This window comes from Vipera ursinii (assembly GCF_947247035.1).
Source record: "Vipera ursinii genome assembly, chromosome: 16".
NCBI classification, from domain to species: domain Eukaryota; kingdom Metazoa; phylum Chordata; class Lepidosauria; order Squamata; family Viperidae; genus Vipera; species Vipera ursinii.
Window position 1 is genome coordinate 9,187,400 of NC_139529.1, and position 27,673 is coordinate 9,215,072.

At 57.1% G+C, this 27,673-nt stretch overlaps 5 protein-coding genes and 1 long non-coding RNA gene across 15 annotated transcripts in view; 3 read left to right on the plus strand and 3 right to left on the minus strand.

Moving 5' to 3' along the window:
• The window catches only part of ABCA2 (ATP binding cassette subfamily A member 2), a 29,787-nt gene extending 27,152 nt beyond the window's left edge, over nucleotides 1-2,635 (plus strand). For both annotated transcript variants that reach the window (XM_083375303.1, XM_083375304.1), the window contains exons 46-49: nucleotides 2-104; nucleotides 200-337; nucleotides 579-785; nucleotides 894-2,635. In XM_083375303.1, the coding sequence (XP_083231429.1) occupies nucleotides 2-104; nucleotides 200-337; nucleotides 579-785; nucleotides 894-929 (484 nt within the window). In that variant the 3' untranslated portion in view covers nucleotides 930-2,635. The remainder of the gene's footprint in view (nucleotide 1; nucleotides 105-199; nucleotides 338-578; nucleotides 786-893) is intronic.
• LOC310647593 (uncharacterized protein) overlaps nucleotides 1-27,673 on the minus strand; it is a 117,272-nt gene that overhangs the window by 78,861 nt on the left and 10,738 nt on the right. The gene's annotated exons all lie outside the window — the stretch shown is intronic.
• Nucleotides 3,795-7,395, plus strand: CLIC3 (chloride intracellular channel 3). Its single transcript, XM_083375305.1, has 6 exons — nucleotides 3,795-3,957; nucleotides 5,105-5,214; nucleotides 5,414-5,539; nucleotides 5,745-5,851; nucleotides 6,427-6,602; nucleotides 6,941-7,395. Exons 1-6 carry the CDS (start codon nucleotides 3,922-3,924, stop codon nucleotides 7,100-7,102), a joined length of 717 nt encoding a protein of 238 aa, XP_083231431.1. The 5' UTR covers nucleotides 3,795-3,921; the 3' UTR covers nucleotides 7,103-7,395.
• PAXX (PAXX non-homologous end joining factor) lies at nucleotides 7,885-10,393 on the minus strand. 4 transcript variants are annotated; one of them, XM_083374943.1, is made up of 7 exons: nucleotides 10,186-10,377; nucleotides 9,860-9,920; nucleotides 9,684-9,736; nucleotides 9,137-9,327; nucleotides 8,731-8,808; nucleotides 8,282-8,369; nucleotides 7,898-8,074 (listed from the first exon to the last, which is right to left on the minus strand). In XM_083374943.1, the coding sequence occupies exons 1-7, from the start codon at nucleotides 10,275-10,277 to the stop codon at nucleotides 8,035-8,037; spliced, it is 603 nt and encodes a 200-aa protein (XP_083231069.1). In that variant the 5' UTR covers nucleotides 10,278-10,377; the 3' UTR covers nucleotides 7,898-8,034. The 4 variants fall into 4 exon arrangements, with proteins under 4 accessions (XP_083231070.1, XP_083231069.1, XP_083231068.1 ...); XM_083374944.1 differs by lacking the exon at nucleotides 8,282-8,369 and having other exon boundaries at nucleotides 7,885-8,074; nucleotides 10,186-10,384; XM_083374941.1 differs by lacking the exon at nucleotides 9,860-9,920 and having other exon boundaries at nucleotides 7,909-8,074; nucleotides 9,137-9,736; nucleotides 10,186-10,382.
• Nucleotides 10,702-26,720, plus strand: LOC310647857. 4 transcript variants are annotated; one of them, XR_014493968.1, is made up of 3 exons: nucleotides 10,702-11,289; nucleotides 16,557-16,633; nucleotides 26,347-26,720. It is a non-coding gene; the product is annotated as an uncharacterized lncRNA (long non-coding RNA). The 4 variants fall into 4 exon arrangements; XR_014493969.1 differs by lacking the exon at nucleotides 10,702-11,289 and adding an exon at nucleotides 16,159-16,252; XR_014493970.1 differs by lacking the exons at nucleotides 10,702-11,289; nucleotides 16,557-16,633 and adding exons at nucleotides 22,768-23,465; nucleotides 24,488-24,645.
• Nucleotides 20,804-26,947, minus strand: LOC310647856 (lipocalin-like). 3 transcript variants are annotated; one of them, XM_083375420.1, is made up of 6 exons: nucleotides 26,714-26,947; nucleotides 26,321-26,445; nucleotides 25,976-26,046; nucleotides 25,590-25,682; nucleotides 21,594-21,692; nucleotides 20,804-21,390 (listed from the first exon to the last, which is right to left on the minus strand). In XM_083375420.1, exons 1-6 carry the CDS (start codon nucleotides 26,816-26,818, stop codon nucleotides 21,380-21,382), a joined length of 504 nt encoding a protein of 167 aa, XP_083231546.1. In that variant the 5' UTR covers nucleotides 26,819-26,947; the 3' UTR covers nucleotides 20,804-21,379. The 3 variants fall into 3 exon arrangements, with proteins under 3 accessions (XP_083231546.1, XP_083231544.1, XP_083231545.1); XM_083375419.1 differs by lacking the exons at nucleotides 20,804-21,390; nucleotides 21,594-21,692 and adding exons at nucleotides 24,783-24,962; nucleotides 25,166-25,264; XM_083375418.1 differs by having other exon boundaries at nucleotides 20,804-21,692.

Sequence of the window (27,673 nt, forward strand, 5' to 3'; positions counted from 1 at the left end):
GGTTTGGAGACGGCTACATGATCACCGTCAGGACCAAGTCCAGCCTGAATGTGAAGGAGGTGGCTCATTTCTTCAGCCGGAACTTCCCGGAGGCCGTCCTCAAGGTTTGGGCAATTCCTGGGGGGACAAAGGAGGGGCTTCATCTTGTGGGAGGAGGAGGAGGCACTAACCTTCCCTGCCTTTCCCTCCCCTCCCCCAGGAGAGGCACCACACCAAGGTCCAGTACCAGCTGAAGTCGGAGCACATCTCGCTGGCCCAGGTCTTCAGCAAGATGGAGCAGGTGGTGGACATCCTGGGCATTGAGGACTACTCCGTCAGCCAGACCACGCTGGACAACGTGAGGGGCCACCGGGGTCCCCGCTTTCCCTTTGGCCGCCCGCTTCTGTCCGAGGAGTGGGCCCGGCCAGCCCTGTGCTCGCTGCAGTGGCAGGGCAGCCTCACCAGCTGGCGGAGCAGAATGGGAACGCCCATCCAGAGTTCCCCTTCCTGTCCCCGCCACCCCAATCCCTGGCCGGGGAGGGGGGTCCAGCACCATCTCCGGCACGGGGTCCAGCCTGACTTGGCAGCCTCCTTTGCAGGTGTTTGTGAATTTTGCCAAGAAGCAGAGCGACAACCTGGAGCAGCAGGAGAGCCTCCTTCCCTGCTCGATGGAGTCCCCCCTGCAGTGCCTGCTGGGCCTCCTGCGGCCCCGCGGGGCCCCGACCGAGCTGCACTCCATGGTGGTGGAGGAGCCCGAGGACCTGGACACGGACGACGAGGGGCTGATCAGCTTTGAGGAGGAGAGGGTGAGCCAGGCCGGGGCAGAGAGGAGGGTCAGGAGGCCTGTGGGAACGGCAACCTCCCCAGGGCAGCGCCCGTTACCTTCGCTCTTTCCTCCCGCCCCCTCGCCCCAGGCTCAGCTCTCCTTCAACACGGACACCCTCTGCTGAGAACGGCTGTGCAGCCCCCCGCCCCTTCCCGCCTGGTGGCTGCCATCCTCGGCCTCGCTGCCCAGCGAGTGAGCGGGACGTCCCGGAGGCGGCGAGAAGAGGCACTGCCTGAGCCTTCGACCTGGGTGGCCCCCAGGATGGAGCTGGCCTCGTGTCGTTTCACAGATGGCCAAGGACCAGACGTGGTCCAATCCGGCTGCGTGAGAAGACTTGGGGAGGGTCGTTTATGCAGAGGAGCAGCTACCTCCACGCCCCATTTGGACCCCACAGTTTGGGGCATTCGTCCCCGGAGAGACTGCGTGCTGTTGGGCCTCGCTGCCTCTTCTGCCGGGCTGTGCTGGATCCGACTGCGGAGGGTGGCTGAGCGGCATCGGCCTTTCTGGCAAGGGAAGCATGTGATGCCAAGGGGAGGGGATCCTCCTGGAACAAACCTCGGGATTGCGTCCAGGGGCTTCTTGATCCCTCCCAGGACGTCCCTCCCTCCTCTCCCCCGTCTCTCCCTCAGCCCAGGGGCCAAAGCCCCGGGGCGGCTGCCTGCAGGCTTGGAAAGGGCTGGGCCTCTGGGCCCCCGGTTCAAAAGGGAGCCAGACACCCCCCCCCAGGGACCGTGCCCATTTCCTCTAACCAGGCTTTTTGCTTCCGGATCTACTTTTTAAGGCATCAAGTAGCGCGACTGGGCCGAAAGCATCGCAAGCGCAGAGGCCTCCCAGGAGCCTCCTCCCCGCTCAGGTGTGGGGTGGGAGCTTTCCACGCCTCCGCTTGTGCCCTAATCCGGCATGGCATTACCCAGAAGCCTCTGGTGGGATCGCGAGGGCCTTTCGAGCTCGGCTCTCCTGCTTGCAGGCACAGAGGCTCCTGAAGCGGTCCCAGTGAGCCAGTGGATCCGTACAGTTGCCACTTCACCAAGAGAAGCCAAGGGGTTCTTCTCCGGCACCTGGAATTGCCTCAGATATGTGGGACTCCAACTTGTGATGCTCCAGCAGGTGGCTGGGGAAGATGGGAACTGTAGTCTGAAGTGCAAGGTGGGGTTGCAGTTAGAGAAACCTGGTGCACCCCCCTCCCTCCACGGCAACTTGCCCTTCCCCCTCCCCGGCTGTTTGCACTGACCTTCAGAGAAACCAAGAGACTAGCAGGGCCCCCCCCCAACTGAAGAGGAGGGGACACCTTTGGGGCCAGGGCCAGGATGGCTCCCTTCCCAGGCAGCTTCTCAGCACGGAGCAAGTGTAAATCATATTTTGAGAAAGAGGAAGGTTTTAGACAAAGATTGCATCGGTTTCTTTTCGGCTTAGCAAGCACAATGTTTTTTTATTTATTGGAGCGCTGGGGAGGGCGGTGGATGAGTGTGTGCGCCTGGGCGGCCTGTGGAACTGTTTGGGACAATGCTGGGTTCGCTCTTTCCCCACAACAGCTGTGGGGCTTTGCCGGTCCCCTCTCTGGGTCCCCCGGGATGGGGCTGAAAGTGGGCCCTGCAGATCCGGCACAAAGGGAGACGTCAGGCCAGCTGCAAAGTGGCACCGGCCGCGGAGGGCTGTCTGGTGAGCCAGGCCCCTCTTGGCTCCCTCCGGCCCCTCTCCGCCCCCAGGGCTCGGGGATCCTGAGCCCCGCCGGGGCAGCTTGCTCTCTTGGCAAAGCCTGGCTGTTGCTAGAACCGGAAAACCCAATGTGAAAAATAATTATTGTTTTAATAAAAAAGCGATAGTAACCAATTGTTGTTTGGCAGAGATTTTTGTGGGGGACCTGGGATTTGCTTTGCAAGGCTGAGCAGGAGCAAAGAACGAATCCCACCCCAAAAAACATGCAGACTGCGACTGGCTTGGGTTTTGTCTGGGCAAGTTGTGGGCGGCTTGAAGAGTGACACCATCGTCCCTCCTGCAAAGGGGGGGGGAGTCTTGGTTCGCCCGTGTTAGCGTTTTCTTGGTGAATATTTTTACTGTCTCGGAATATCTACAATGTTCACTCACCTGTGTTCTGTTTCTTAAGTCATTTCCCCCTAATCAAGACAGGCTGGGGGCGATGGAAGCATGGGGGGGGCGGCTGGTTCGAACCCCGTCTTTCGGTCCTGGGCGTGGCAGGCTGGCATTTTCCACAGAGCCATCCAGCCGAGGGTTTAATTACACCCACGCCGTGAGCACCTCCTTAATCTCACGGCAGGCCTTCAGAGATCAGGGGGATTGTCGTCCTATGCAGAATACGCCTGCTACTTTAATACTCCCGGAAGTGGGTTTATTTTTGAAAGGAGACACACCTTGTCCCTGCTGCCCCAGGCCCGGGGTTTCCAGAGACGGGGTTAAGAGATGTCACTGGGAGGGTGTTGCCAGGCCAAGAGGGAGCTTCGGATCTGCAGGAGGAGGTGAAAAATGGGTGTGCGGCTGCTTTCCCCCAAAGGATCCATGCCAGCCTTTTGCAAGGCTGCTTTGGTTGCCCTGAGCTCAGCCTGCCCCCCCCCCCAGGATCTGGGGCTCCTAGAAAGAAAAAATAAAATTCAACCCCAGCCTGAGAGGGGTGACCAGGATGTATATATACCTTTGCAATCAGCATTGTTGTTGCACAAAAAAATCCGTTTCCTCCCCCTCTTTTTGGTTTCCCTTTACGAAACTCAGCCTTCCTGCCACCTCAATATCTATCAGACCAACAAGGCAGGATGGACTCTTCCTGCCTTGTAATGCCGGTGCTAGTTTTGCCATTGTCCAGATCCTGCCTTTCCACCCAGAGGACCTCAGAGGACAGTCTCCGATGTGGCACGACCGAGGGGCTTCCCGGAGCTGCCCAAACTCTCTCCGGCTGCCCAGGGACCCTCGGCTTGGACTCTGCCCTTCTGCCGCTGCCACCCGAGGAACCAGGGAGTGCCTGGGATTGGGTGGCTGCGAAAACAGGGCGTTGGGAGGCGAGGAAGAAGGAATGCGGCTGGTGAGGCTCACAGGAGGGTGTGTCGAATTTATAACGCAGATCTGAACGGGTGCTGGACAGCTTTCCCTGCTGGGGCCGAGAGAGGATGGCGGAGGGCTCCAAGATCCAGCTGTTCGTCAAGGTAAGGCTGGCTCTTGGCCTGGGGTGCTCCAGATGTGGCCCTCTGGTGCCGTGGCCAAAGTCACGGATTGGAAACCCGAAGAAGAGCCTCAAGACGGTCCCAGCTGCTAACCAAATTGTTGGAGAGCCGATAAGCTGAAGGGCAGAGGGGAGAAGCCTCTCCTGACCGTCTCCGGCCTCTGGGCTTGGAGGGGGCTGTTTCTGGAGGGGCCCTCCTGTCCTTCTCCCCACCTGCATCCCAGTCTTCCTCATGGTCCTAGGCTCTGCTTTCTTTCCAGCTGGGAGGCAGGCTCTCTTGGTCCAAGTCACACCAGGGCCTGCCCAGCCAGCCATCCTCCCCAGACTTTCCCCTCAACATCTGTTGGGGGGGACCCGCAAGCCCTCCAGTGGGGCCCCCAGGTGCATCTTGCAGGGAGGCGCTGGGAAGACCTGAGTGCAGCCTTCTCTTTCCACGCACGGGCGGCTGCAACGGTCTTAATTCCGCCCCCCCCCCGGAGCCGATCTTTTGGGGTGCAGCTGTGATCAGAGGAAGACTTTGCCCAAATCCATTTTGCAAAATGAAACTCCCAAATCCCTGCCCTGAAGCACCGTCCTGGTGGGGGAGCCTTTCCCGGCCAACCTGAAATGCTGCTTGGGTTTTGGATTTGGCCGGGGACCAATCCTGATCCCAACCGAAAGCCGGGCCAAGGGAGGGCACCCTGGTGCTCCGCTGGGCGCAAGGGAGCTGGCTGGGCGGGTGAGAGCACATACCCAGTGCCCGCGCTCCCTCCGAAGAGGGTGGGAGGCTTCGGTGCCGGCGAGGTGCAATAAAACGGTCGAATCGTCCTCCCATCCCATAATCGCCTGCGCTGATCCAAAAATAACTTGCCTGCCTGGAGGGAATTTACAAAGGTTGATACTGGACTGAAATCCTGGAGAGTTTTGACAGCAGAGCGAAAGGCTTAAAGGCGTGTTTCTGCTGGTTGACCTACTTCAGTGGCACAGTCCTGGCTGGGAGGATGGGATTTGTAGTCCCACACCTTCGGTGGACACTGTGTAAGGAAAGATGGCACACGCTGGTTTTAAATCTGGTCGGCCCAAAACGGCAGTGGGGTCCCCAGGAGCTCATTCCTCCTGCCAAAAGGCCTCTCCCTCCCTGCCCCATCTAGGCCAGCGCTGACGGGGAGACCATAGGGCACTGCCCCTTCTGCCAGCGCCTTTTCATGGTCCTGCTGCTCAAGGGGGTCCCCTTCACGCTGACCACAGTGGACACCAAGAGGTAAGGGCCACAGGAGGGGCCGGCGTCTTGCCTGCTGACCGTTGGCCATGCGGAGTCTGCCTCTGGCAGCTCCCCTTTTATCTCCCCCCCCCCAGTGCCCCAGGCAGGTGATGGGGATTGTCCCTTGTGGGCATGCAGAAGGGGGAGAGCTCTCCAATTCCCAGGCTCAGCCCCCTTTTTTTGACCCCCTCCCTTACAGGTCCCTGGACGTCCTGAAAGATTTTGCCCCAGGAGCACAGCTGCCTGTCCTGCTTTACGATGGGGATCCCAAAACAGACACCAGCAAGGTGGAAGAGTTTCTGGAGGAGACCCTGGCCCCCCCTGAGTAAGCGGTGGGGGCCCCCTATCCAGTGAGGGCCTGGAGCCAAGTCCTCCTTCGGGGGAGGGGAGGTTCAAGAGCTGAGGAAGAACGTCCCGCCTGCTCTGCTTTCTGTCTTCCCAAAGGCAGGGCAGGATTCTGCCCCCTGTGCAGACAGGAAGACTGAGGCAAGGAGCTGCAGCGGTCAGCATTGCTCTGTCTTCTCCGGCAGGTTCCACAGCCTGGCGCCCAGGTACAAGGAGTCCACCTTGGCCGGGAATGACATATTCCACAGGTTCTCTGCCTACATCAAGAACCCGATACCAGCTCAGGACGAAGGTGAGAGAGAAGGGGCTTTGGACTGCAACCCCCATCCTTCCTAGCCAGCATGCTCCAGTCCTTTGGGGGACTGTGCTGAGCCACTGAGGCTCCATTGGAGGTCTGGAGGCCTCAACTACCTTCGGGGGAGGCCCAACTACCTTCCTTTAAATTTGCACCCGGGCGCAAAGTGGGGGAGGGCGGGCCAAGAAGAGACAAGGTCCCTGCAGGGGAGGCCGGCCAGGCTCAGATCAAACAGGAGAAAAATCTCCCCTCTGTCAGCCAGTTGAGTGGCAGCCGATGGGGATGGGGGATGTCCACCAGCAAGATGGCCTCCTGTGCCTAAAAAAGCGACAGGGACACGGCTTTGAGCATCTCAAATACCAGAGTAAAACCATCTTTGGAAAGCGTGTGCATCTTTAGAAGCTCAGCCCTGGCTGGGCTGAATCTTTGGTTTTGGAAGAAATTGCTGAGTTTCTTATCTCTCAGGGGTAGCAGAGTAGCAGATCAAGCCCCCACCTTAGAGGCAGTCTACCTGTGCACTCCTCGCTGCCGTCTGCCCCAGAGGCTAGCTTATTGGGGTGTTTTTCCCACAGCTTTGCTCCACGCCCTTCTCAAAGCCTTCCGTAAGCTGGACCAATACCTGAGCACCCCTTTGGTCTACGAGCTGGTGCGGGACCCCCAGCTGGTCATCTCCCGCCGGCGGTTCCTGGATGGGGACCAGATGACCCTGGCCGACTGCAGCCTGCTCCCCAAGCTCAACATAGTTAATGTGAGAAGACCGTGAGGAAAGCAGAGCCCCCTTCCTCTCCTCTCCCCCCATGGATCCCCCTGGCTGCCCTGGGCACCCTTTGGGCATTTCCTGGGGCAGAATTCCCCGCCACATCTCCTCTGGGAGCACCTAACGTATTCAAGGAAGGGCGGGCCTCTTCTGCACCCCACCCTCCACGGAGCCATAATTATCCCAAAACACAGCACAAACAAAATTGGGTATCCCGGGAATCTCGACCTTCCAGTTTGGGTTCGTCTTGAAAACAAAGTCAGCGGAACAAAGGGATGGCTGGCACAGCCACCCTCGGCTGACCCGGGCGTCCCTCCCCTCTCATGCAGGTTGTGTGCCAGCACTACCGCCAGACGGGCATCCCCAGAGAGCTGCGGGGCATCGGGCGCTACCTGGAGTGTGCTGCCGAGACCAAGGAGTTCCAGTACACCTGTCCAAACCCCCAGGAGATCATCCAGGCCTACCAGGGCGTGGTCAGGCAGCCCCAGTAGCCCCCTGGCCAAAGTCGGGGTTGGCTAGCTCTGCCTGGCACCCACGGCTCCCCCTCCTTCTCTCTCAGAGCCACTCATAGGAGAAGGAAGCAGGGCAGGTCCAGATCAGTGGGGCCTCCGTGGGCACGGTCTTCAGGTGGGTCCGGCATCGCCATCTCCCCTCCCGCCAAGACGGTGCCACGCAACGTGGTCAGGCCCTGGCCTTGCCCTTGGGCGGTGCTGGCGGTGCCCATGTGCTGTGGTGGTCCCTGACTAGCCAACCTGACGTTCTCCTCTGGAGGACTCTGCTCACTTCCTCTTGACCGGGTTCAGCCGGGAAGATTTGAGGGAGGAGAGTCACCCTTCACCCCTGCAAAGCTGGCCTTAAGGCCTTGAAGTGGGGCTGGGGGCTTCTTAGGAAGCTTTGCTCATCTGAGACTGAGATCCTCGCTGGAGCAGCCCTGCACACGATCTGGCTCTGGGGTGTGTGTGTGTGACGGCATGTCTGCATTTCCACATTCTCTCTTCATCCATGGCTCCTCCAATGTCCAATGCTTTAAATGTCTTTCCCCCAAATTAAATAGATGCTAGAGAATTTAGAATCCGTTGGTTTTTGTGCCCTAGACAGACTTCTTTCCCTGGAGAATCGGTTAGAATTGAAATACTCTCTCCCTGTTGTCCACCACCACCCCGCACGCCCACCCCCAGCAGATTTTACTCCCATTAGTCTGGACTTTTGTTCTCCCCCCCCTCCCATCCAAAGAATTTGGCCCAGAAAGAACAAAATGGAAAGTGAGTAGAATCAAGCATTTATTGTCAATGAGAGACCTTTGCACTTAATCTTCTTTCTATACAGCACATACAAAAACATATTTGGCATAATTTTAAGGCTTAAATAATTTTAAAAACATCCATGATGAAGCAGTTCTTTCCCATTTCATTTGGCAAACAGTTCAGGCATCTTCAAAGTCGACCCCCATCGGGGTCCTCTTGCTAGAGCGAAAGGGGAAACCCCGTCTGAGCATCCTTCACGCCGTCAAGCGCCCCTCCCTCCCTCCCTCCCTCCCCCACTTCTGCCCCTGCCCTGCGGGGAGCTCAGCACCACCAGCGAGCGAGGTGCCCAGTCGCCCCTTTTCTCTGCTAGCAGAATTGGCGTGGACCGTGGCAGGGGGGGTCCATCCGAGCAGCCCAAGGGGTTACCTTCTGAATCCAGGGTTAATGAGGGACTCCCCAGGCAGAGGCCGCTTGCTCGGACCAGCCCCTCCTCTCGGCTTCCGCGGACTGAAGTCTGGGCGGGGGCAGAGAAACCACAGAGACTATTGCTCGGGCAAGCCAGGCTTAGGGTTTGGGGGGGAAATTGCTCCTTTTCCAGCAGTTTGGAGCATCCAAAGAGGGCGGTGAGGGGCCCCTGGGGGGGTGCTCCCGTAGGGCGGCACCCCACGTTGGCCCAGACCCAGGGACCGTTTCTCCCCCAAAAGATCACCGCTTAGGCAGTACTGCAACTGGGTTCCTACTGTCTGGTTTTTCCGGCCCGGGAAGCCAGATCTTGTGAAAGGGAGGGGCTGGGGGCGGCTTTCTTCCCTCTTTTCCAGACTGGTTTGACTGGGAGGGGCGGAAGTGCCCCCTCCCAGCTGGGGGCCGCCTCTTACCTGCTCCGAAGAGACTCTGGCTCGGCGAGGTCTTCTCGGGGCTCCTGAGAGCCAGGGAGTTGGCGGCGGCTGTGCCCTCTGGGGAAGACGAGGAGAAGCAGTCAGGCCCTGGCGCCCCTGAACCCAGAAACCCTCCGGGCCAAAAGCGGCCTTTCCCTTTCGTGTCCTGCCTGGGCTGGAAGGTCCCTTCAGACGTGCTTAAGCTGCCTTGGGCAGTTTCTGCAGAATTTGACAGGAGCTTCATTCAGGTGGGAAGCCCCAGAGGCCGTTCTCTGCCTTCCCTCCACCCTTTTTAGGGCCACTGGGCTCTTCCCTTCTCTCTGCGTTGAGGGCTGCGGCTCCCTCCTTCTTTCCTCAAGGAGGGGGCTGCTTCCCTGATGGGCCCCATCCAGGAGCCCGGCTGCACCTTCCAGGCGTTTCTCCAGCGTCTGCAGCTGCTCCACCAAGCCGAAGGTGAGGTCCTGCAGCTTCCGCCTGGCCTCGGGGAGCGAGGCTTTGTCCAGGTGGAAGGTCACGCTCTGCCCGCCGTGCTGGACCTGCAGCGTGGCCTTGCTGTCCTGGAGGGCGAGGATGGGCGTCTGGCCCTGCAAGATCTCCCTGCAAAGAGGCGAGGCGTGACCGGCTCTGCCAGCAGGTGCCCAGCAGGTGCCAGGAGGCAGAGCCGGGCGGGCACTGCCGCGACTCTGAAGCAGGAAGACAAGGAAGCGGATCCGCTTCCGATCTGGGGAGTCTGGTGGCAGTGAATAGAAACAAAGGGCGCCACCTCTCAGCCCGGGCCGGCATTTCCCCGGCCTGCTCTGCCCTCTTCCCTCGCTGCCTTCCTCCCAAGGGTCTCACGGGAGCCACGAGCTGCTGAAAGAGCCCGCAGGGGAGGAGAGCCGAGCTGCCCTCCTGCCGGAGCCGTCCGGGCAAGCCAAGGAGGGCGCAGGACCGCGGCCAGCAGCCCCACTCACCGCAGTCTGGAGAGGCAGGCGGCGGCGGCGGCGGCGGGAGAGCCGGGCACCCCCTGCGCCGAGAGGAAACGACAGTGAGACCCCCGGTCCCATCACCCACCGCGTAGGGGGCGCAGCATTCTGCGGCGCAGCGCAAAGGACCCCAGACCCGGGGAGGGGAGGGGCACCCCGCGCACCTGCCCGCCCAGCTTCTCCGGAGGGACGCTGCAGCTCCAGAACTCGCAAGCGTCGGTCAGCCTGCGGGCAGGAAGGAGGGGAGGGTCGGCCGCGGGGGGCTTCTCGGAGGCAGGACCCCGGCGGGGAGGGGGGGCGCTTCCCAGACCGGACTCTTCTCCGATTCTCCCGATCCGAGAATACAGCGGCCCGGAAGGAGAGCTGCTGAGAGCCCGTCGAGGGCCGTTTTCCAGGCTCTCTGCACGCGCTCAGGGGCCAAGGAAGAGGTGGCCGGGGGCGGCTCCGAGCGCAAGGGCATCCCGACGCCAAAGGGCCGTTTCGCACTTACTGCAGCCGCGGAGAGGCGCCTCCGTCCCCGCAGAAGCAGAGGAACCGCCGCCCTCCGTGGCTCACCACGCGCAGCGGCCCCGGCGGCGCCATCGCTCCCGGCGGAGGCGCCCAGAACCGGCGGCTCCCGATGGCCGCGCCTGCTCCTCGGAAGGGCGTCCGGCCGCCCCCGCCGGCCCTGCAGAGGGAGCTCTGGCCGCCCGGCGCCCGCCAAGGGAAGACGCCACGCCGCCCGCCGCGGCAGCCGGCCCGCTGAGCGGCTGGGCCGGCGGCGTCTGGCGGGGAGCGCTTCTGAGCGGGGCCGCCTCTGCGCAGGGCTCCCGTGCGCCTGAAGGGGCTGGCCGCGCCCTCCCAGGGGTGGCTGCCGGGGGGGCCCCTGGGCTGCGTCCGGATAAAGAAGAAGGGCGTCCACGCGGGTCCCGGAGTGGCCTTTGCTGTTCTCCGGAAGCCCCTTCCCCTCCCCTGGAACGCCCTGTTCTCTCTGGGTCGGTATTTCTAGGGAACGCTCTGCCCCCCCCCCAAACCCAGAGGTAAACCGGCCCTCGGGGTGGGAGGCCGGGCGTCGCCCCCTAAGATTCTTTTCCCTCTGAAAAGGCTCCCGGAGCATCCTCCGACTGAGGCCTCTGAGCCAGCCTGGGGGTCCCGTCAGAGGGGAGATGCCCCCCACTCTGATCGGATGACCCCCCCTCGGATTGGGAATAAAGGCGGCTTCAGTGGGACTTTTCTCTTCCTGCCCTCCTGCAGCTGTGGCTGCCTTACCCAGCTGTGCAATTACCCAGAGGCAGCTGAAGAAATGTGCAGACTTGTGAGACTTCCAGCCCCCCCCCCGCAAAGGTAGCCCAAAGGTGAGCAATGGGGGGACGGGTTGAAGCTGTTCAGAGGCTGCAGCCCCATTGCAGATCCCTGAATTTCGAGCCCCATCAGGCAGGAGGCGGATGGCTGCTTAGGAGAAGCCACGCAACCATTAGGAACCGAGCTACGCGTGAAGAAGGTCGCAGGGGCCAGGCCTGTGTCGCCTTCCCCCTGGCAAAGGTTGGCAGATCTTCTACCCTTGGCATAAAGGACTCTGAGACCTTTGACTGGATTGCAGTTCATTTATCTTACGGTATTTATTAATTTTTGGTTCCTCAATTCCTGCACAGATGAAGGGGGACGATGGAAAATGCCCCCAAACTCTGCTAAGGCACGTCGAAGTAACTGTTTAAAGATCATTTAATCATGTAAATTCTGTAAAATGCAAAGGTAGCTAATCAAAAGCGGAGGGGATGGACTAGACGCCCTTTGGAATCCCTCAGAGGAAATCCCCATCAGCCCGCTAAGCCACGGGCCTGATTTTCATTTCGGTGTGCTTGTAGGAGTAGTTGTAGCCTTTCCCTGTTTTCCAATTGATGCCATCAGCCGAAGACTTCTGTTCTCCCAGGTAATATTTCCCGTTGAGGTTGGAATCGTGGCGTGCCTCATACCACCAGGCCCCCTTGTATCTTTGGGCGCATTTCTGCCCTGGACCCTCCGGCTTTTATCTGCCGCTGCTGTCCTTCCCAAATGGGCATCCCAAGGTCAGCAGTTACAACGCCACAACCTGCTTCCTTCTTGGTCACAACGCTCTGATCTCACAGGCTGTAAGTTCAGAGAATGTGGGCTTCGTCGTCCTCATTTCTGGCGGGAGCCAGGCTCGCCTGCCCCAAAGCAAAGCCGCGAGGGAAACATTCCCAAACCAGGAGATCCCAGGTGCTCCTCTTTCCCTGCTGGTCGTGTGTAGGCAGAATCGGATTTGCAATCCAAATGAACAATTCAGAGGAAGCCACGAATGGTCCAGTGGCCGAAATGGTGCCAGACTTCAAACTGGGGACACGTGCGCACCGTGTAAATAACCACGCTGCAACTTTCCTGGTTGTGCAGAAATGCAGGCAACACGGCTGAAGGGTTAAAGCAACGGGGCAAGGAGAAGGTTTGGCCAGGTGCTGTGAACCCCTTGAAGGAAAATGGTCCAGGTGGTGAAGCATCAGAGCCCCCCAAGCAGCCCTTCAGGAGCTGCTCCCCTTTTGGGCTTTCTTCTCCTGCCGGGTGGCATCTTAAAGGGCACTGAATCTCAGCCCTACCCGGAGGGTGAAAGGGGGCTCTAATTAGGAAAGAGGCTTTTGGCCTTCAGATCTCAAAGTTCTTGTGCTATTAAAATTATTTGCTGGTTAATCCTTAAAGTAATCAATCGGGCAATGTCATAACTTCTCAACCAGTCTTTCCGGATTTTGCCCCTTCCAGGGTGCCTTTTCTGGTTTGATGGGCGCCCTTCATTCATTCTGAGACGAATGGGGGGCACTTGGAGGCCCCTGGGCTTTACGGGTGACAAGAGCTCCTGCTGGGTGGTGCCAAGAGAGCCAAGGGCCCCCCGGGAGCGCCAGGCCAAGCGCCTGTGAGGACCCCTCAGCCAAGGAGAGGCAAGATGGCCAGAAGGCTGGTGGGGGGCACCTTCTTCGGGAGAGCAATGAGGGAAATCACACACAATTCCTTGGTTTGCTGTGTTTTATTTACGCTTTGTATGACAAGCGAGGCTTGATGTTGGCCCTTCGGCTGGCAGGAAGGGAGGTGCCCACAGGGGCCCTTTTAGCAGAGTCGGGGTCTTCTTCCTTTCCCCACCGGGGTGGGGGGTTTGCTGGCGGTGCCCCAAATCTCCACTTCTCGGCCTTGAGCTCTTAGCAGGTTGCTGCAGAGGAGAGGAGAGAGAAGGGTCATCCCAGGAGGAGGAGGAGGAGGCCTTCTCTGATGCGCTGATGTGCCCTAAGTATCTTGAAGCTCAGCACGTGAATGTGACTTGAAATGGAAGAAAACTCCCCCCACTCTGCCCAGGAGAGTTTCCACCAGCCCAGAAAAGGTGATTGCGAAGGACCGAAGGGCTACCTTGCACGGAGCCGACGATGATTTCTGGAATTATCCCCAGAGAGATGGCAACAGTCTTGAATTTCTGCTTCAAAGCCTCCGTGTAGATTGGCTGACCGCCTAGAGGCAAACAAGGAGGTGGGTTGGGTTGCAGGAGAACTCAGGGATGGAGGGGGGGCTGCTCTGGCTCCCCCCAAATCCCCTGGTTGAACAGCTGGCAGGGAGAGAATCGGATGGGGGAGATCTAGAGGCACAGCAGGGAAGGGCTTCCCGTGGGGCAGAGATTTTTGCGGGGCAGGAGGGGGAGGAGGTCCCAGCTGGCACCCCAAAGAGGGTGGTGAAGGTGGCCGATTGGGACTAAGAAGCAAAAGGAGGGGCATTGTTTTGAGGACAAGGATGAGGGTCTCTCCTGACCAGCCCCCCCCCCAGCTCTCTTACCGGCAAGTGCCAGGAAGGTATCTGAGCCCAGCGTGATGTGTACGATTAAATAGGTATTGTAATCAGTATCCACGAAGCGAATGCTGCTGCCTTCATTGAAAAAAGTGGGAAGAGGCTGTTTAGTCACCTTCCAGGCAGGAGCCCTGTAAGCCCCCTCCTCTGCCTGTCCCTGGAGAAGCTGCCATCCTCCCTGGGGGGCCTCTGCCCCTGGCCCTGATTCTTTCTCAGTCTCGGGGAGAAGTGTCACACTTGAAACTTTGGCTGCTACGTGCCTCTTCGTTTCAAGGGGGGAAGTGTTGTTACTTTCTAGTGGGTTAGATGGAGAAATAAAACTTCTATAATTCTGCTGAAGACCATAAGAGCCTGAAACCTTCTCAAGGACACCAGAACAGGTGTGGATTTGAAGCTGACGGTTTCCATAACAAAGTGAACTTGTTAATATCGAATACGTAAGATGATGGGGGTTTGGCTGGGAAAATTATTGTTTATTAATTGTTGTTGGAACCTCAGAGTTAGTTTTCCTTTGACATTACCATGCAGCTTACTGAACAAACAGTAAGATTTTCGGGGATGGAATGAACCTGGAGTTTTGTTTGGATTCCCCAGCTGGATATTGACAAGAGATGGGGGGCTTCTCTTGGGCAGGCTCAACCCCCTGCTCTGCCCAGAGGGGTCTTTCCGCACTCTCCAAGGACAGGCGGAAGAAGCCTTTTGCAGAGTAGGGGCAGGGGGAACAGATGGGGCAGTTGCCCTGCGAAATTCAGGATCACCAGTTGGGCAGAAAACCGTCTCTTCTGCGCCAGGCAGTCAGTCCAGATGAAGGAGGGAGGGAATTCCCCACTCACCACTGCCTATATACAACCCTGGCTGGCCCTCTTTAACCATCGTCGTGTCTTTATTCGTGCATCTGCCGTTTCTGGAAAGAAGAGTGAAGTGCATAAACCTTTGGGGGGGGATCATGGAGGGATCCAAGCCTGCCCCCCTTTCGGTGGGGGCCAGAAGAGAAGCGTTGCAGCTGTTACCTGGCAGTGCTGGAAAGGAAGAATTGAAGGCTGCCTTCCTTTTCCTTCGTGAATGAAATGGCCAAACGCACAGCTGCTGGCCAAGGCACAATTGCCTCACAGCAAAATCTTCAAATGTCAAACTTCAGGAACAAAAGCCCCAGGTTTTGGAAAGCCTCAATTTCTACAGAAGTATTTCAGCAGGCATGTTTTCCCAGCCCTTCACTTTCTGTGTCATGGCAAGCAACTCAGACACGGACCCCAGACCTCGGGCCAATATTGGGGATGATGGACATGGGAGTACAAAGCATTGAAAAGCTCCCAGATGCACCCCCTTTTCCTTCGGGTTCCTCCCCTCCTGCCCTCTGGGGTACAGGAACGCTCCGCCCGGCCAGCCTATGCTTTTCCTTACAGCAGATCCCAAAACTTACTGGGGAACTCGAATTCTGTACTTCAGGTTTCCATTTGGTAGGGCCACAAATCTTAACGGGGGGAAGTCCACTCTTGATATTGGTCCAGAAGGAATGACCGCAAGAGGATACCAAGTCTTGGCAATCTAGAAAAAGGAGAAACCAGGTTAGTTTGTCAGCACTGAAGGGGAGGGGCTCCAAAACCCCAAACTCTTGGTGCCAGGCCTGGTAAACTCCCTTGCACCATTTGTAATGAAATCCAACCCTTGCAGGACTGATGATGTTTCCTAGTTGGGTTGTGAAACGCCTCCCAACCAACCACCCAGCACCAAGAGCCCCCCAGGGCCCCCCTGGGCTTCTCTCCTCCTTAGAGCTGGGAGCAGAAGAAATTCCTTCCAGGATTTTCAGCTCTGACCCTTCGGACGTTGAAGTTGGGCATGGTGGGGATTTCTGTTGCGTCTCCAAGCCAGCAGACACCAGCCAGGAGAAGGCTGCCAAGCAGGAGCTTCATTGCTGCCATTCTGTTGCCCCTCTGGATGCTCAGCCTTTCCTGCCTCTTTTATCCTCTGGATAGTCATCCAGGTGAATCCACCCTTGTCCAGGCGGCTATCGAAAGAGGACGGCACGGACCATTGACAGGAGAAATGGGGCCCTTCGGAACACAGCAGGATGGGACGTTCCTTGCAGAGAGAGTTTGGGAGCAGAGCATTCCCTCCTCAGCAGCCTAGGTGTGTGTGTGTGTGTGTGTGTGTGTTTGTGTGTGTGTGTGTGTTCATTCACGCCTGGAAGCGCCCCACTGCGCCCTGCCCGGCCTTTGTGCTTTGGCTCCCCAACCCCTGTTTGACCTGCTGGGGAAGGATGGAGAGAAACGAAGGGGGGCTGAGACACAAGGAGGGAAAGGCATACCTCAATCTCCCTCCTTTCTCCCCACCCCCATGCCCCTCATCATCTCTTCCCCGAGGGAATCCCTTCCCTCTCTTTGTTTTGCTCTGCCCCATTCAGTTCTCTCCATCCATGTGGGGGGGGGATCTGGGGGGCGTGGGAATCAGAGGCCAGCTTGTGCCTAGCTTCCTGCAAGGTCACCCTTCGGTGCCCTGCATCCTGGCTGGTGGAAACTCTCCTGGGCAGAGACGGGGAGAATTTTCTTCCAGGTTCAGGGGCTGGCTGAGCGTAGAGATACTTAGGGCTCTTCAGCTGCTGCTCCTCCTGGGAGACAACGGACTTCCTTCTCTCCTCTGCAGCAGCCCTCTAGCGGTCCAGGGCGCAGGTGGCTGAGTGCTTCTCCTTGGCACTCCTGGGGGCTTTGGGCTCTCTTGGCACCAGCCCAGCAGGAGCCCTTATGGGGGTCCTCCACATAGGTGGAGGCGTTTAGGCATTCGTACTATCACTTTCAGTTGAATTTGCATGTGCCTCAGGCCATGTGAGAACAGGCTTTGTAGGTTCTGATCCTGCAGGAGGGTCCAGGGCAGGCGGCAGGCCAGTCCAGCTGGCATCTTGGGCACAGCTGGCCGCAACCTGAGGAGGGGTGGACAGCAGGGAGGTGAATTGGGGGGGCAGATAGCACACACACCCCTTTGGAGATGGGAAATAAAGCTCTGCTTTAAAGAAGAATGTGCTTTTTCACCCAAAATGTTTTCCTTCCACTCCAGTATTGAAGAGGTCGGGCCTGGGTGGCAACAGACGATGAAGAATCTGAGGGGAATTTGAGGGCGTCCCGGGGCCAAAGGTGGGCCTGCTGATGGGAGGGGGTGTCTTGTCGTCAGGCAGGAGGAACGTGCTGGGGAGCAGGAGCGCTGGCACTGGGACGAGGGGGAAGGGACCCCCTTTCTTCCTGGCACTCCAGCTGTGGAAACTTCCCCTCCCAAAGCGGGCATTTCCTCGGGCTGATCCGCTGTGGCCGGGAGGGGGCCTGGGCCAAAAGGTAAGGGGGCAACTGAGGGATTCCGATTCCAGGGATTTTTGTATGTGTGTTTGGTTTGTATGTGCAGCCGATGCAATTATACGTATTTCACTTCGGGAGAGCAATGAGGGAAATCACACACAATTCCTTGGTTTGCTGTGTTTTATTTACGCTTTGTATGACAAGCGAGGCTTGATGTTGGCCCTTCGGCTGGCAGGAAGGGAGGTGCCCGCAGGGGCCCTTTTAGCAGAGTCGGGGTCTTCTTCCTTTCCCCACCGGGGTGGGGGGGTTTGCTGGCGGTGCCCCGAATCTCTCGGCCTTGAGCTCTTAGCAGGTGGCTGCAGAGGAGAGGAGAGAGAAGAGTCATCCCAGCACCAGGAGAAATGAGGAGGAGGAGGAGGCGTCCTTCTGTGAGGCGCTGATGTGCCCTAAGTATCTTGAAGCTCAGCATGTGAACTTGAAATGAAACTCCCCCTCTATGTTGTGAGGATGCAACGTATTTTCATATATGGTGGACTTGTAAAAAGTTTAAAGCTTTTTGGATTAAAATTTGGTGGAATATGCAAAAGATATTTAAGAAAAGGATAAAGTTTTCTCCGCAATTGTTTTTATTGGGTATTATTACAGAATCTACTGTTATAGATACTAAGTTGATGTTGAATTTAATCACGGCAGCGAGACTTTTAGTAGCGCAATATTGGAAGAAGGAAGAACTGCCGACTATAGAAGAGTGGACTTTGAAAGTTTCTAACCTGGCGGAAATGGCAAAGATTTCAGCGTATTTGAAAGACCAAACGCAACAGAGATACATTGTGGAGTGGAGGAGATGGATTGAATATATTCAGAATAAATATGGGACTAAAAAGTTTCATTTAGCATTTGAATAAGTAGTGGATCTATATGATGTATAACTAGTTAGTAGTTATTTTATTAATATTTTGACGATGGAGAGTTAAAGTGCTACAGAATTCAATGTTTTATTGTTGTTAGCAGATTTTAGATTATGCTTGTTTCTATTTTTATACCCTGTACTCAGCTCTGGGAAGTCGGGGAGGGGGGAGGGGAGAGGAGGGAGGGGTTGGAGAGAGGGGAGGGGGAGGAGGGGGTGGGTTTTTTTGGAATTTAAAAATGTATTGTAAAACTTTTCAATAAAAAAAACTCCCCCCACTCTGCCTAGGAGATTTTCCAGCAGCCCAGAAAAGGTGATTGGGAAGGACCGAACAGTTACCTCGCAGGACGCTGCGCAAAATCTCTCCAGTTACCCCCAGAGAGGTGGCCACTGTCCTGAATTTTGTCTCCAAAGCCGGTGTCACGTTGGGCTGAGCGCCTGGAGGCAAACAAGGAGGTGGGTTGGGTTGCGGGAGAGCTCAGGGATGGAGGGCGTGCTGCTCTGGCTCCCCCCAAATCCCCTGGTTGAACAGCTGGGAGGGAGGGAGAGAATCGGAGGGGGGAGATCTAGGGGCACAGGAGGGAAGGGCAGAGATTCTCCTGGGGCAGGAGGGGGAGGAGATCCCAGCTGTCACCCCAAAGAGGGTGGTGAAGATGGCCAATTGGGAGTAAGAAGAAAGAGGAGGGGCATTGTTTTGCTGCCAGCAACGTTAGGAAGGGCGAGGACTACGGTGAGGGTCTCTCCCGACCAGCCCCCCCTCCCAGCTCTCTTACCAGCAAGTGCCAGGAAGGACTCCGAGCCCCGCGTGATGTATGCGATGAAATAGGTATTGTAATCCGTTTCCAGGAAGCGAAGGGTGCTCGGGGCTTCATTGAAAAAGAAATAGGGGGGGAGGCTGTTTTGTCACCTTCCTGGCAGGAGCCCTGCAAGCCCCCTCCTCTGCCTGTCCCTGGAGAAGCTGCCATCCTCCCTGGGGGGCCTCTGGCCGACTCCTTCCTGGCCTCTTGTGAAGCCGAGTGGGAGGAACAGGTGGGGCAGTTGAGTTGATGGCCACTCAGGCAGGAAACCGTCTCTTCTTCGCCACCCCAACATGGAAACTCCCCAGGCAGCCAGTCCAGCTGGAGGACGAGAGGGAATTCCCCACTCACCGCTGGTCGTGTAGTCCCCTGGCTGGCCCACTTTATTCAGCATCAGCTCTTCAGTCCTGCATCCGCCATTTCTGGTAAAAGGGTGAAGTGCATAAACCTTTGGGTGGGTTGTGGAGGGACCCAAGCTTGCCCCCCTTTCGGTGGGAGCCAGAAGAGGAGCGTTGCAGAGAAGAGCCCCCCTCGTGGACCCCAGACTTCATGCCAGTATTGGGGAGGGGGCATGTGGGAGTCCAAAGTGTGGAAAGGCTGCACCCCCTATTCCTCTTCCCCTCCTGCCCTCTGGGGTACAGGAACGCTCCGCCTGGCCAGCCTATGCTTTTCCTTACGGCAGATCCCAAAACTTACTGGGGAACTCGAATTCTGTACTTCAGATTTCCATTTGGTTGGGCCACAAATCGAAACGGGTCAAACTCCACAGTCCGCACGTTTCCAGTAGGAATGGACAGAAGAGGATACCAAGCCTTGGCAATCTAGAAAAAGGAGAAACCAGGTTAGTTTCTTAGCACTGAAGGGGAGGGGCTCCAAACCCCAAACTCTTGGTGCCAGGCCTGGTAAACTCCCTTGCACCATTTGTAATGAAATCCAACCGTTGCAGGACTGATGATGTTCCCTAGTTGGGTCATGAACCGCCTCCCAGCCAACCACCCAGCACCAAGGGCCCCCCAGGCCCCCCCCTGGGCTTCTCTCCTCCTTAGAGCTGGGAGCAGAAGAAATTCCTTCCAGGATAGTCAGCTCTGACCCTTTGTTTGTTGAAGTTGGGCATGACGGGGAAGTTCGTTGCGTCTCCAAGCCAGCAGACACCAGCCAGGAGAAGGCTGCCAAGCAGGAGCTTCATTGCTGCCATTCTGTTGCCCCTCTGGATGCTCAGCCTTTCCCGCTTCTTTTATCTTCCGGACGGTCATCCAGGTGAATCCACCCTTGTCCAGGCGGCTATCGAAAGAGGACGGCACAGACCGTTGACAGGAGAAATGGGGCCCTTCGGAACACAGCAGGATGGGACGTTCCCTGCAGAGAGAGTTTGGGAGTAGCACATTCCCTCCTCAGCATCCTAGGGGTGTGTGTGTGTGTGTTCATTCACGCCTGGAAGTGCCCCACTGCGCCCTGCCCGGCCTTTGTGCTTTGGCTCCCCAATCCCTGTTTGACCTGATGGGGCATTGCGGGGGAGAAGAGGAGATTGAGGGGTGCGCCATGACAGCGAAGGACAAGAGCCAAGGAGAAAATAGCCCGGGGGGGGAGGGAACGGCCAATCTTTTATCAGTCTTTCCACCTCCCAGAGCAGCTTTTAAGGATGTTTGTTCTCATTCAAAAGTGCGACTAGGGAACCCAGCAGAAGGCTTCCTCAAGGCAACTAAGTCCCAGCAGATAAAACTTTGTTGAGTACAGCATTTCAGAATCGAAGAAGGAAAACCAGCTCTGAGTTTTCCCGTGCAAAAGCTTGCTTAGTTAAAGAGTAGATTCCCTTCTCCGTGCCCACCGGGTGTTCATATCGCCCCAAAATAACACTCCTTTTTGTGATGGGAACAGTCCACTTCTCCATCGAGCCCCTGTGCCCTCAGCATGGTGCAGGCTCTCGCTCCGTCAACGGCTTCCTGCCATTCCAGTTCCCCCCTTCGTTTTCTACCCTCCCCCTTTTCCACGGCAAATTGATTGGCAATAGAAGCTAGCAGGCATCATGCGATTCAACCTTTAACTTAATTCACACGTGTGTGACAACACTGGGAGAACATGACCTGGGATGCAGAAGGGCCGAACTTCTCCAAGACAGCATCTGTGCCCAAATTATTGAGTGGCTTTCCCAGAAGCGGCCAAGGGCTGAGGAAGGAGGTAACTCCTGGCTTTTTCCCAGACGGACGGCATAGAAAGACTTCTCCGAATCTGGATTGAAATCGGACCTTTTCCTTCATGGGATTCACAGGGACCTGACCAAACGTTCTCCCTCCCCTGTTGCTCCCCTGTTGCTGCCCAAAGCGGAGCCCCAGGGACCCCCAGGCCTTCCCCGGGCCAAAGGTGGGCCTGCTGGAGGGGAGGGGGAGCTGCCTCCTGGATCTGACGCCCCCCGTCTTGTCGTCAGGCAGGAGGAACGTGCTGGGGAGCAGGAGCGCTGGCACTGGGACGAGGGGGAAGGGACCCCCTTTCTTCCTGGCACTCCAGCTGTGGAAACTTCCCCTCCCAAAGCGGGCATTTCCTCGGGCTGATCCGCTGTGGCCGGGAGGGGGCCTGGGCCAAAAGGTAAGGGGGCAACTGAGGGATTCCGATTCCAGGGATTTTTGTGTGTGTGTTTGGTTTGTACGTGCAGCCGATGCAATTATACGTATTTCACTTCGGGAGAGCAATGAGGGAAATCACACACAATTCCTTGGTTTGCTGTGTTTTATTTACGCTTTGTTTGACAAGCGAGGCTTGATGTTGGCCCTTCGGCTGGCAGGAAGGTTGGTGCCCGCAGGGGCCCTTTTAGCAGAGTCGGGGTCTTCTTCCTTTCCCCACCGGGGTGGGGGGGTTTGCTGGCGGTGCCCCGAATCTCTCGGCCTTGAGCTCTTAGCAGGTGGCTGCAGAGGAGAGGAGAGAGAAGAGTCATCCCAGCACCAGGAGAAATGAGGAGGAGGAGGAGGAGGCGTCCTTCTGTGAGGCGCTGATGTGCCCTAAGTATCTTGAAGCTCAGCATGTGAACTTGAAATGAAACTCCCCCCACTCTGCCTAGGAGAGTTTCCAGCAGCCCAGAAAAGGTGATTGGGAAGGACCGAACAGTTACCTCGCAGGATGCTGTGCAAAATCTCTCCAGTTACCCCCAGAGAGGTGGCCACTGTCCTGAATTTTGTCTCCAAAGCCGGCGTCACGTTGGGCTGAGCGCCTGGAGGCAAACAAGGAGGTGGGTTGGGTTGCGGGAGAGCTCAGGGATGGAGGGCGTGCTGCTCTGGCTCCCCCCAAATCCCCTGGTTGAACAGCTGGGAGGGAGGGAGAGAATCGGAGGGGGGAGATCTAGGGGCACAGGAGGGAAGGGCAGAGATTCTCCTGGGGCAGGAGGGGGAGGAGGTCCCAGCTGTCACCCCAAAGAGGGTGGTGAAGATGGCCAATTGGGAGTAAGAAGAAAGAGGAGGGGCATTGTTTTGCTGCCAGCAACGTTAGGAAGGGCGAGGACAAGGGTGAGGGTCTCTCCCAACCAGCCCCCCTCCCAGCTCTCTTACCGGCAAGTGCCAGGAACGTCTCCGAGCACCGCGTGATGTATGCGATAAAATAAGTGTTGTAATCCGTTTCCAGGAAGCGAAGGGTGCTCGGGACTTCATTGAAAAAAGAAATAGGGGGGGGGAGGCTGTTTTGTCACATTCCGGGCAGGAGCCCTGCAAGCCCCCTCCTCTGCCTGTCCCTGGAGAAGCTGCCATCCTCCCTGGGGTCCTCTTCCCGATTCCTTCCTGGCCTCTTGTGAAGCCGAGTGGGAGGAACAGGTGGGGCAGTTGCCCCGGGGAACTCAGGATGGCCACTCGGGCAGGAAACCGTCTCTTCTTCGCCACCCCAACATGGAAACTCCCCAGGCAGCCAGTCCAGCTGGAGGGCGGGAGGGAATTCCCCACTCACCGCTGGTCGCGTAGTTCCCTGGCTGGCCCACTTTATTCATCAACACCTCTTCAGTCCTGCATCTGCCATTTCTGGTAAAAAGGTGAAGTGCATAAACCTTTGGGTGGGTTGTGGAGGGACCCAAGCCTGCCCCCCTTTCGGTGGGAGCCAGAAGAGGAGCGTTGCAGAGAAGAGCCCCCCTCATGGACCCCAGACTTCGTGCCAGTATTGGGGATGGGGCATGTGGGAGTCCAAAGTGTGGAAAGGCTGCACCCCCTATTCCTCTTCCCCTCCTGCCCTCTGGGGTACAGGAACGCTCCGCCTGGCCAGCCTATGCTTTTCCTTACGGCAGATCCCAAAACTTACTTGGGAACTCTAGTTTGGAACTTCAGGTTTCCATTTCGTAGGGCCACAAATCGAAATGGGCAAAACTCCACACTCCGCACGTTTCCAGTAGGAATGGACAGAAGAGGATACCAAGCCTTGGCAATCTAGAAAAAGGAGAAACCAGGTTAGTTTCTTAGCACTGAAGGGGAGGGGCTCCAAACCCCAAACTCTTGGTGCCAGGCCTGGTAAACTCCCTTGCACCATTTGTAATGAAATCCAACCGTTGCAGGACTGATGATGTTCCCTAGTTGGGTCATGAACCGCCTCCCAGCCAACCACCCAGCACCAAGGGCCCCCCAGGCCCCCCCTGGGCTTCTCTCCTCCTTAGAGCTGGGAGCAGAAGAAATTCCTCCCAGGATTGTCATCTCTGACCCTTTGGTTGTTGAAGTTGGGCATGACGGGGAAGTTCGTTGCGTCTCCAAGCCAGCAGACACCAGCCAGGAGAAGGCTGCCAAGCAGGAGCTTCATTGCTGCCATTCTGTTGCCCCTCTGGATGCTCAGCCTTTCCCGCTTCTTTTATCCTCTGGACGGTCATCCAGGTGAATCCACCCTTGTCCAGGCGGCTATCGAAAGAGGACGGCACGGACCGTTGACAGGAGAAATGGGGCCCTTCGGAACACAGCAGGATGGGACGTTCCCTGCAGAGAGAGTTTGGGAGTAGCGCATTCCCTCCTCAGCATCCTAGGTGTGTGTGTGTGTGTGTTCATTCACGCCTGGAAGTGCCCCACTGCGCCCTTCCCGGCCTTTGTGCTTTGGCTCCCCAATCCCTGTTTGACCTGATGGGGCATTGCGGGGGAGAAGAGGAGATTGAGGGGGGTGCCATGACAGCGGAGGACAAGAGCCAAGGAGAAAATAGCCTGGGGGGGGGGGAGGGAACGGCCAATCTTTTATCAGTCTTTCCACCTCCCAGAGCAGCTTTTAAGGATGTTTGTTCTCATTCAAAAGTGCGACTAGGGAACCCAGCAGAAGGCTTCCTCAAGGCAACTAAGTCCCAGCAGATAAAACTTTGTTGAGTACAGCATTTCAGAATCGAAGAAGGAAAACCAGCTCTGAGTTTTCCCGTGCAAAAGCTTGCTTAGTTAAAGAGTAGATTCCCTTCTCCGTGCCCACCGGGTGTTCATATCGCCCCAAAATAACACTCCTTTTTGTGATGGGAACAGTCCACTTCTCCATCGAGCCCCTGTGCCCTCAGCATGGTGCAGGCTCTCGCTCCGTCAACGGCTTCCTGCCATTCCAGTTCCCCCCTTCGTTTTCTACCCTCCCCCTTTTCCACGGCAAATTGATTGGCAATAGAAGCTAGCAGGCATCATGCGATTCAACCTTTAACTTAATTCACACGTGTGTGACAACACTGGGAGAACATGACCTGGGATGCAGAAGGGCCGAACTTCTCCAAGACAGCATCTGTGCCCAAATTATTGAGTGGCTTTCCCAGAAGCGGCCAAGGGCTGAGGAAGGAGGTAACTCCTGGCTTTTTCCCAGACGGACGGCATAGAAAGACTTCTCCGAATCTGGATTGAAATCGGACCTTTTCCTTCATGGGATTCACAGGGACCTGACCAAACGTTCTCCCTCCCCTGTTGCTCCCCTGTTGCTGCCCAAAGCGGAGCCCCAGGGACCCCCAGGCCTTCCCCGGGCCAAAGGTGGGCCTGCTGGAGGGGAGGGGGAGCTGCCTCCTGGATCTGACGCCCCCCGTCTTGTCGTCAGGCAGGAGGAACGTGCTGGGGAGCAGGAGCGCTGGCACTGGGACGAGGGGGAAGGGACCCCCTTTCTTCCTGGCACTCCAGCTGTGGAAACTTCCCCTCCCAAAGCGGGCATTTCCTCGGGCTGATCCGCTGTGGCCGGGAGGGGGCCTGGGCCAAAAGGTAAGGGGGCAACTGAGGGATTCCGATTCCAGGGATTTTTGTGTGTGTGTTTGGTTTGTACGTGCAGCCGATGCAATTATACGTATTTCACTTCGGGAGAGCAATGAGGGAAATCACACACAATTCCTTGGTTTGCTGTGTTTTATTTACGCTTTGTTTGACAAGCGAGGCTTGATGTTGGCCCTTCGGCTGGCAGGAAGGTTGGTGCCCGCAGGGGCCCTTTTAGCAGAGTCGGGGTCTTCTTCCTTTCCCCACCGGGGTGGGGGGGTTTGCTGGCGGTGCCCCGAATCTCTCGGCCTTGAGCTCTTAGCAGGTGGCTGCAGAGGAGAGGAGAGAGAAGAGTCATCCCAGCACCAGGAGAAATGAGGAGGAGGAGGAGGAGGCGTCCTTCTGTGAGGCGCTGATGTGCCCTAAGTATCTTGAAGCTCAGCATGTGAACTTGAAATGAAACTCCCCCCACTCTGCCTAGGAGAGTTTCCAGCAGCCCAGAAAAGGTGATTGGGAAGGAACGAACAGTTACCTCGCAGGACGTTGCGCACAATCGCTCCAGTTACCCCCAGAGAGGTGGCCACTCTCCTGAATTTTGTCTCCAAAGCCGGGGTCAGGTTGGGCTGAGCGCCTGGAGGCAAACAAGGAGGTGGGTTGGGTTGCGGGAGAGCTCAGGGATGGAGGGTGTGCTGCTCTGGCTCCCCCCAAATCCCCTGGTTGAACAGCTGGGAGGGAGGGAGAGAATCAGAGGGGGGAGATCTAGGGGCACAGGATGGAAGGGCAGAGATTCTCGTGGGGGAGGAGGTCCCAGCTGTCACCCCAAAGAGGGTGGTGAAGGTGGCCGATTGGGAGTAAGAAGCAAGAGGAGAGGCATTGTTTTGCTGCCAGCAACGTTAGGAAGGGCGAGGACAAGGGTGAGGGTCTCTCCCGACCAGCCCCCCTCCCAGCTCTCTTACCAGCAAGTGCCAGGAAGGACTCCGAGCCCCGCGTGATGTAAGCGATGAAATAGGTATTGTAATCCGTTTCCAGGAAGCGAACGGTGCTCGGGTCTTCATTGAAAAAGAAATAGGGGGGGAGGCTTTTTTGTCACCTTCCGGGCAGGAGCCCTGCAAGCCCCCTCCTCTGCCTGTCCCTGGAGAAGCTGCCATCCTCCCTGGGGGGCCTCTGGCCGACTCCTTCCTGGCCTCTTGTGAAGCCGAGTGGGAGGAACAGGTGGGGCAGTTGCCCCGGGGAACTCAGGATGGCCACTCGGGCAGGAAACCGTCTCTTCTTCGCCAGCCCAACATGGAAACTCCCCAGGCAGCCAGTCCAGCTGGAGGGCGGGAGGGAATTCCCCACTCACCGCTGGTCGCGTAGTCCCCTGGCTGGCCCACTTTATTCATCATCTTCTCTTCAGTCCTGCATCCGCCATTTCTGGTAAAAGGGTGAAGTGCATAAACCTTTGGGTGGGTTGTGGAGGGACCCAAGCCTGTCTCCCTTTTGGTGGGAGCCAGAAGAGGAGCGTTGCAGAGAAGAGCCCCCCTCGTGGACCCCAGACCTCGTGCCAGTATTGGGGATGGGGCATGTGGGAGTCCAAAGTGTGCAAAGGCTGCACCCCCTATTCCTCTTCCCCTCCTGCCCTCTGGGGGACAGGAACGCTCTGCCCGGCCAGCCTATGCTTTTCCTTACGGCAGATCCCAAAACTTACTGGGGAACTCGAATTCTGTACTTCAGGTTTCCATTTGGTTGGGCCACAAATCGAAACGGGTCAAACTCCACAGTCCGCACGTTTCCAGTAGGAATGGACAGAAGAGGATACCAAGCCTTGGCAATCTAGAAAAAGGAGAAACCAGGTTAATTTGTTAGCACTGAAGGGGAGGGGCTCCAAACCCCAAACTCTTGGTGCCAGGCCTGGTAAACTCCCTTGCGCCATTTGTAATGAAATCCAACCCTTGCAGGCCTGCTGATGTTCCCTAGTTGGGTCATGAACCGCCTCCCAGCCAACCACCCAGCACCAAGGGCCCCCCAGGCCCCTCCTGGGCTTCTGTCCTCCTTAGAGCTGGGAGCAGAAGAAATTCCTTCCAGGATTGTCATCTCTGACCCTTTGGTTGTTGAAGTTGGGCATGACGGGGAAGTTCGTTGCGTCTCCAAGCCAGCAGACACCAGCCAGGAGAAGGCTGCCAAGCAGGAGCTTCATTGCTGCCATTCTGTTGCCCCTCTGGATGCTCAGCCTTTCCTGCCTCTTTTATCCTCCAGACAGTCATCCAGGTGAATCCACCCTTGTCCAGGCGGCTATCGAAAGAGGACGGCACGGACCGTTGACAGGAGAAATGGGGCCCTTCGGAACACAGCAGGATGGGACGTTCCCTGCAGAGAGAGCTTGGGAGCAGAGCATTCCCTCCTCAGCAGCCTCGGGCTGTGTGTGTGTGTGTGTGTGTTCATTCACGCCTGGAAGCGCCCCACTGCGCCCTGCCCGGCCTTTGTGCTTTGGCTCCTTGTTTAAGATAAGATAATCTTTATTGTCATTTTTTTACTGTGGGCACAACGGCACACATCATCAAAAATAAAATTTAGTTGCCCACTCTGAAAGTGAAACACATACATGACAAAGACCTAAAACACACTACATATACAACATATGTATACACGCAGACCTCTACTTAAAGGGGGAGGGGGCAAGAGAAAGCAAGGGAAGGGCTTCCTTGGGTCACAGATGCTTTGGGGCGTTGCGGGGGAGAAGAGATTGAGGGGGACGCCATGACAGCTGAGGACAAGAGCCAAGGAGAAAATAGCCCTGGGGCGGGGGGGGGGGGGGAACGGCCAATCTTTTATCAGTCTTGCCACCTCCCAGAGCAGCTTTTAAGGATGTTTGTTCTCATTCAAAAGTGCGACTAGTATCAGGGCAATGTATCAAAAGCAAACAGCCCGCATAATAGTTAATAATAGCCTGACTGAAGTATGTAATATTGAAAAAGGTACAAGGCAGGGATGCCCGTTGTCACCTCTATTATTTGTTTTAACATTGGAAATATTACTGATTAAAATACGTGATTCGGATAAA

What these genes read in the sequence shown, in the direction of transcription:
- LOC310647856 (XM_083375418.1), bottom strand. Translation starts at nt 26,818, where the DNA reads ATGGCAGCAATGAAGCTCCTGCTTGGCAGCCTTCTCCTGGCTGGTGTC. An exon ending in CCAACTTCAACAACCAAAGG is followed by an intron (nt 26,446 to 26,713) that starts GTCAGAGATGAC and finishes TCCTTTTTCTAG; the next exon opens with ATTGCCAAGGCTTGGTATCC. An exon ending in TACAGAATTCGAGTTCCCCA is followed by an intron (nt 26,047 to 26,320) that starts GTAAGTTTTGGG and finishes CCCTTTTACCAG; the next exon opens with AAATGGCGGATGCAGGACTG.
- CLIC3 (XM_083375305.1), top strand. Translation starts at nt 3,922, where the DNA reads ATGGCGGAGGGCTCCAAGATCCAGCTGTTCGTCAAG. An exon ending in GATACCAGCTCAGGACGAAG is followed by an intron (nt 5,852 to 6,426) that starts GTGAGAGAGAAG and finishes TTTTTCCCACAG; the next exon opens with CTTTGCTCCACGCCCTTCTC. An exon ending in CCAAGCTCAACATAGTTAAT is followed by an intron (nt 6,603 to 6,940) that starts GTGAGAAGACCG and finishes CCTCTCATGCAG; the next exon opens with GTTGTGTGCCAGCACTACCG.
- PAXX (XM_083374941.1), bottom strand. Translation starts at nt 10,277, where the DNA reads ATGGCGCCGCCGGGGCCGCTGCGCGTGGTGAGCCACGGAGGGCGGCGG. An exon ending in GCTGGAGAAACGCCTGGAAG is followed by an intron (nt 8,809 to 9,136) that starts GTGCAGCCGGGC and finishes CGTCTTCCCCAG; the next exon opens with AGGGCACAGCCGCCGCCAAC. An exon ending in CCAGAGTCTCTTCGGAGCAG is followed by an intron (nt 8,370 to 8,730) that starts GTAAGAGGCGGC and finishes GCCCCCGCCCAG; the next exon opens with ACTTCAGTCCGCGGAAGCCG.